Source organism: Heterodontus francisci, unplaced genomic scaffold (assembly GCF_036365525.1).
Source record: "Heterodontus francisci isolate sHetFra1 unplaced genomic scaffold, sHetFra1.hap1 HAP1_SCAFFOLD_319, whole genome shotgun sequence".
NCBI lineage: Eukaryota > Metazoa > Chordata > Chondrichthyes > Heterodontiformes > Heterodontidae > Heterodontus > Heterodontus francisci.
The window spans coordinates 329,301-331,652 of record NW_027142010.1 but is presented as its reverse complement, the minus strand read 5'-3'; the positions used below and the strand labels follow the sequence as shown (position 1 = coordinate 331,652).

The 2,352-nt window shown below is 46.8% G+C and overlaps 1 protein-coding gene across 1 annotated transcript; it reads right to left on the bottom strand.

The window, feature by feature from the left end:
* Positions 1-477: 477 nt before the first annotated feature.
* On the bottom strand, positions 478-2,029 carry LOC137366185 (neuropeptides capa receptor-like). Its single transcript, XM_068028174.1, has 2 exons — positions 1,930-2,029; positions 478-1,388 (listed from the first exon to the last, which is right to left on the bottom strand). Exons 1-2 carry the CDS (start codon positions 2,027-2,029, stop codon positions 478-480), a joined length of 1,011 nt encoding a protein of 336 aa, XP_067884275.1.
* Positions 2,030-2,352: the final 323 nt, after the last annotated feature.

Sequence of the window (2,352 nt, the reverse complement as noted above, 5' to 3'; positions counted from 1 at the left end):
GGATTGGGAATGAGGCCGGGCACTGGGGAGGGTAAATGATGGGGTGGGGAAATGGTGGAGTGGTAATGAGACGGTGGCTGCTGTTACTCTCCTGTTTAATAGGGGACACTGTGGCGCTTCTGTTGCCCTTTAATGTCCACTCCTCCACAAGTCGCCTCTTGTCCAGGGCCCACTGTATTTTGACGTGTGCGACATGTCATGCCAGTATACTTCTGGTCCTCAAGCTGTCTGTCACCTCTTGCCTGCTGCTCACAGTTCTTTTGCATGTTTTGCTACTTCTGCCTCAGTCCTTCAGATCATCCAGTGGTCACCTCTTATCACTTACCCGCTGGATCATTGTCACGTGTCTACTCCTCTGCCAATCGGAAATAGCGCCCCCTCCCCCTGCAGCAATTCCTGATCTCATTTGGTTGATGAACGTATGATGAAATATTACATTCTTGGATGGAAACACTACTACCCTCCCCTGAGCTGCTCTCAATTGTTTTGTTTATACTTTAATTGAATAATTGATATAACTGGATACTGCACCGCTCTCTTGACCTGCTCTCTAAATTTGGACTGTGTCGCCCCATAAATAAATGTGTTAGTACAGCAACTTAAATTCATTAGCATAATTCCAACTTGTTGAGCGATAAATTCAGAATCATTGTAATCCCCAGGACTTTTTCCTGCAATGCTATAATACAAGAAATTTATAACAAGTAGCAACCACAGAAGTATGAAGCTGGTGGATATGGTGAGTAGTAAAATCATAGACTTTCTTCTGCTCGCCAACTCTCGGTCACTGCAATTTTCTCCCTTGCTGGGAGCCTTCAGTCCCTTACGGACTCGACTGACGACTAAAATGTGTCTCACTGTCAGAACATTGAACAACAGTATTAAAGCGAATGGGAGCAATGGGGTTATTACAGTATCAAACCAGTCAAATCCCACCCATCCGGGCTCAGTATAATAGCTTAATTTTGGATAACAGCCCCATGGTACATTGTCAATTATCTGTACAGGTTCATATGGAAAGTAGAAGGGGACACTTTTTAAGCAGAGCAGAACGCAGGTTGTTGCTAGAACCACAGCCGCAGTTTTCTCGGTGCAATATTTCGTTTTCAGCTTTGAGCAACAAATGGCCACATATCTATCAAAGGAAAAAGTGATGGTGAACCAGACAGAACAGTTTGTGGATGCACGACTCACAACAGCAGTAACACGACACACGGGGGTGATGTCCAGGAATGATCCTGGGAAATAATAATAACTGATACGATACAGTATGACATCAGTTACAATGACCAGTAAATCTGCCATTGCCATGGCTACCAGGTAGCGAGTGGTGCAGGTGGAGAGTCCACACTTGTCCCGAGACAGAATCACAATCGCCACTAAATTAACTGCAGGAGAGAAAAGAGAAAATGAACTGGATATTACTGATCAAACATTTTTCATGTATGACAGAGACTGTGAGGTCAGGAAATTAACAGCAAAAGAACAATCTGCTTACAACCACCCACATCCAGCTTAACGGAGTTGGGACAGGGGGCAGGCAGACAATGACTCCCAGAGGCTGGTTGGTAACTTGAATATTCTAATTTGGCTGGAATTCTCCAATTAAATCTGTTTTCCAGGTTTAGCTCCGGCCATCTGTGTTTCCGCATGAACCCCACTACTCAAACAACGACACCCAGGGTTGGAGATCGGACCCGTATGATCAGACTTCCTCGTACTGGGCTTAGACACTGCCTGGGATCATGCAAAGCCCATTAGGATCTGGAACGTTTGGGGATGAAACCCCCATGATCAGCCTCTCCCCAAAGATAATGTTCTCCCAGGGATGAGACCCTCCCGGGATCAGAAACTCCTTCTGAATGGACTACCTGCCTGCATCAAACGCCCAGAGATCCGTTCCCCTATCCTGTATTGTATTAGACAGACCCAATCCTCTTCCATTCAGCTGCCTTGGACCACGCTCCAGGATAGCAGATCCATCCAAACGTTTGGGGATCAGGACTATCCCACCCCTTCCCCAGACCATCCTCCAACACGGTATATGCTCTAGGATAGGAGACCACTTTCCAGAGTTAAGAATCTGACACCCTCCCATCCCCCTCCTCCTTTTCCTCCTCCCCTCTCTTGAACTGCGCTCCAGGCTAAGAGACCTATCACTGGGGTTACGGATCAGCAGCATAGATAACAGAGATGTCACCACTATCTCTGTCTAAGGATCTGGGGATTTTACACCATGGTATCAGACAGCAGTCCATACCCCGTGGTCTTGGGACCTGCTCCACAGTTCTCTTTTCCCAACTGGAAGCTGAGCCTCTGAGTCAGGCTGACTTCAGGCGGGAACCAATCAAA

What these genes read in the sequence shown, in the direction of transcription:
- LOC137366185 (XM_068028174.1), bottom strand. Translation starts at nt 2,029, where the DNA reads ATGGTCTGGGGAAGGGGTGGGATAGTCCTGATCCCCAAACGTTTGGAT. An exon ending in GCTGAATGGAAGAGGATTGG is followed by an intron (nt 1,389 to 1,929) that starts GTCTGTCTAATA and finishes TCTCTCCTGCAG; the next exon opens with TTAATTTAGTGGCGATTGTG.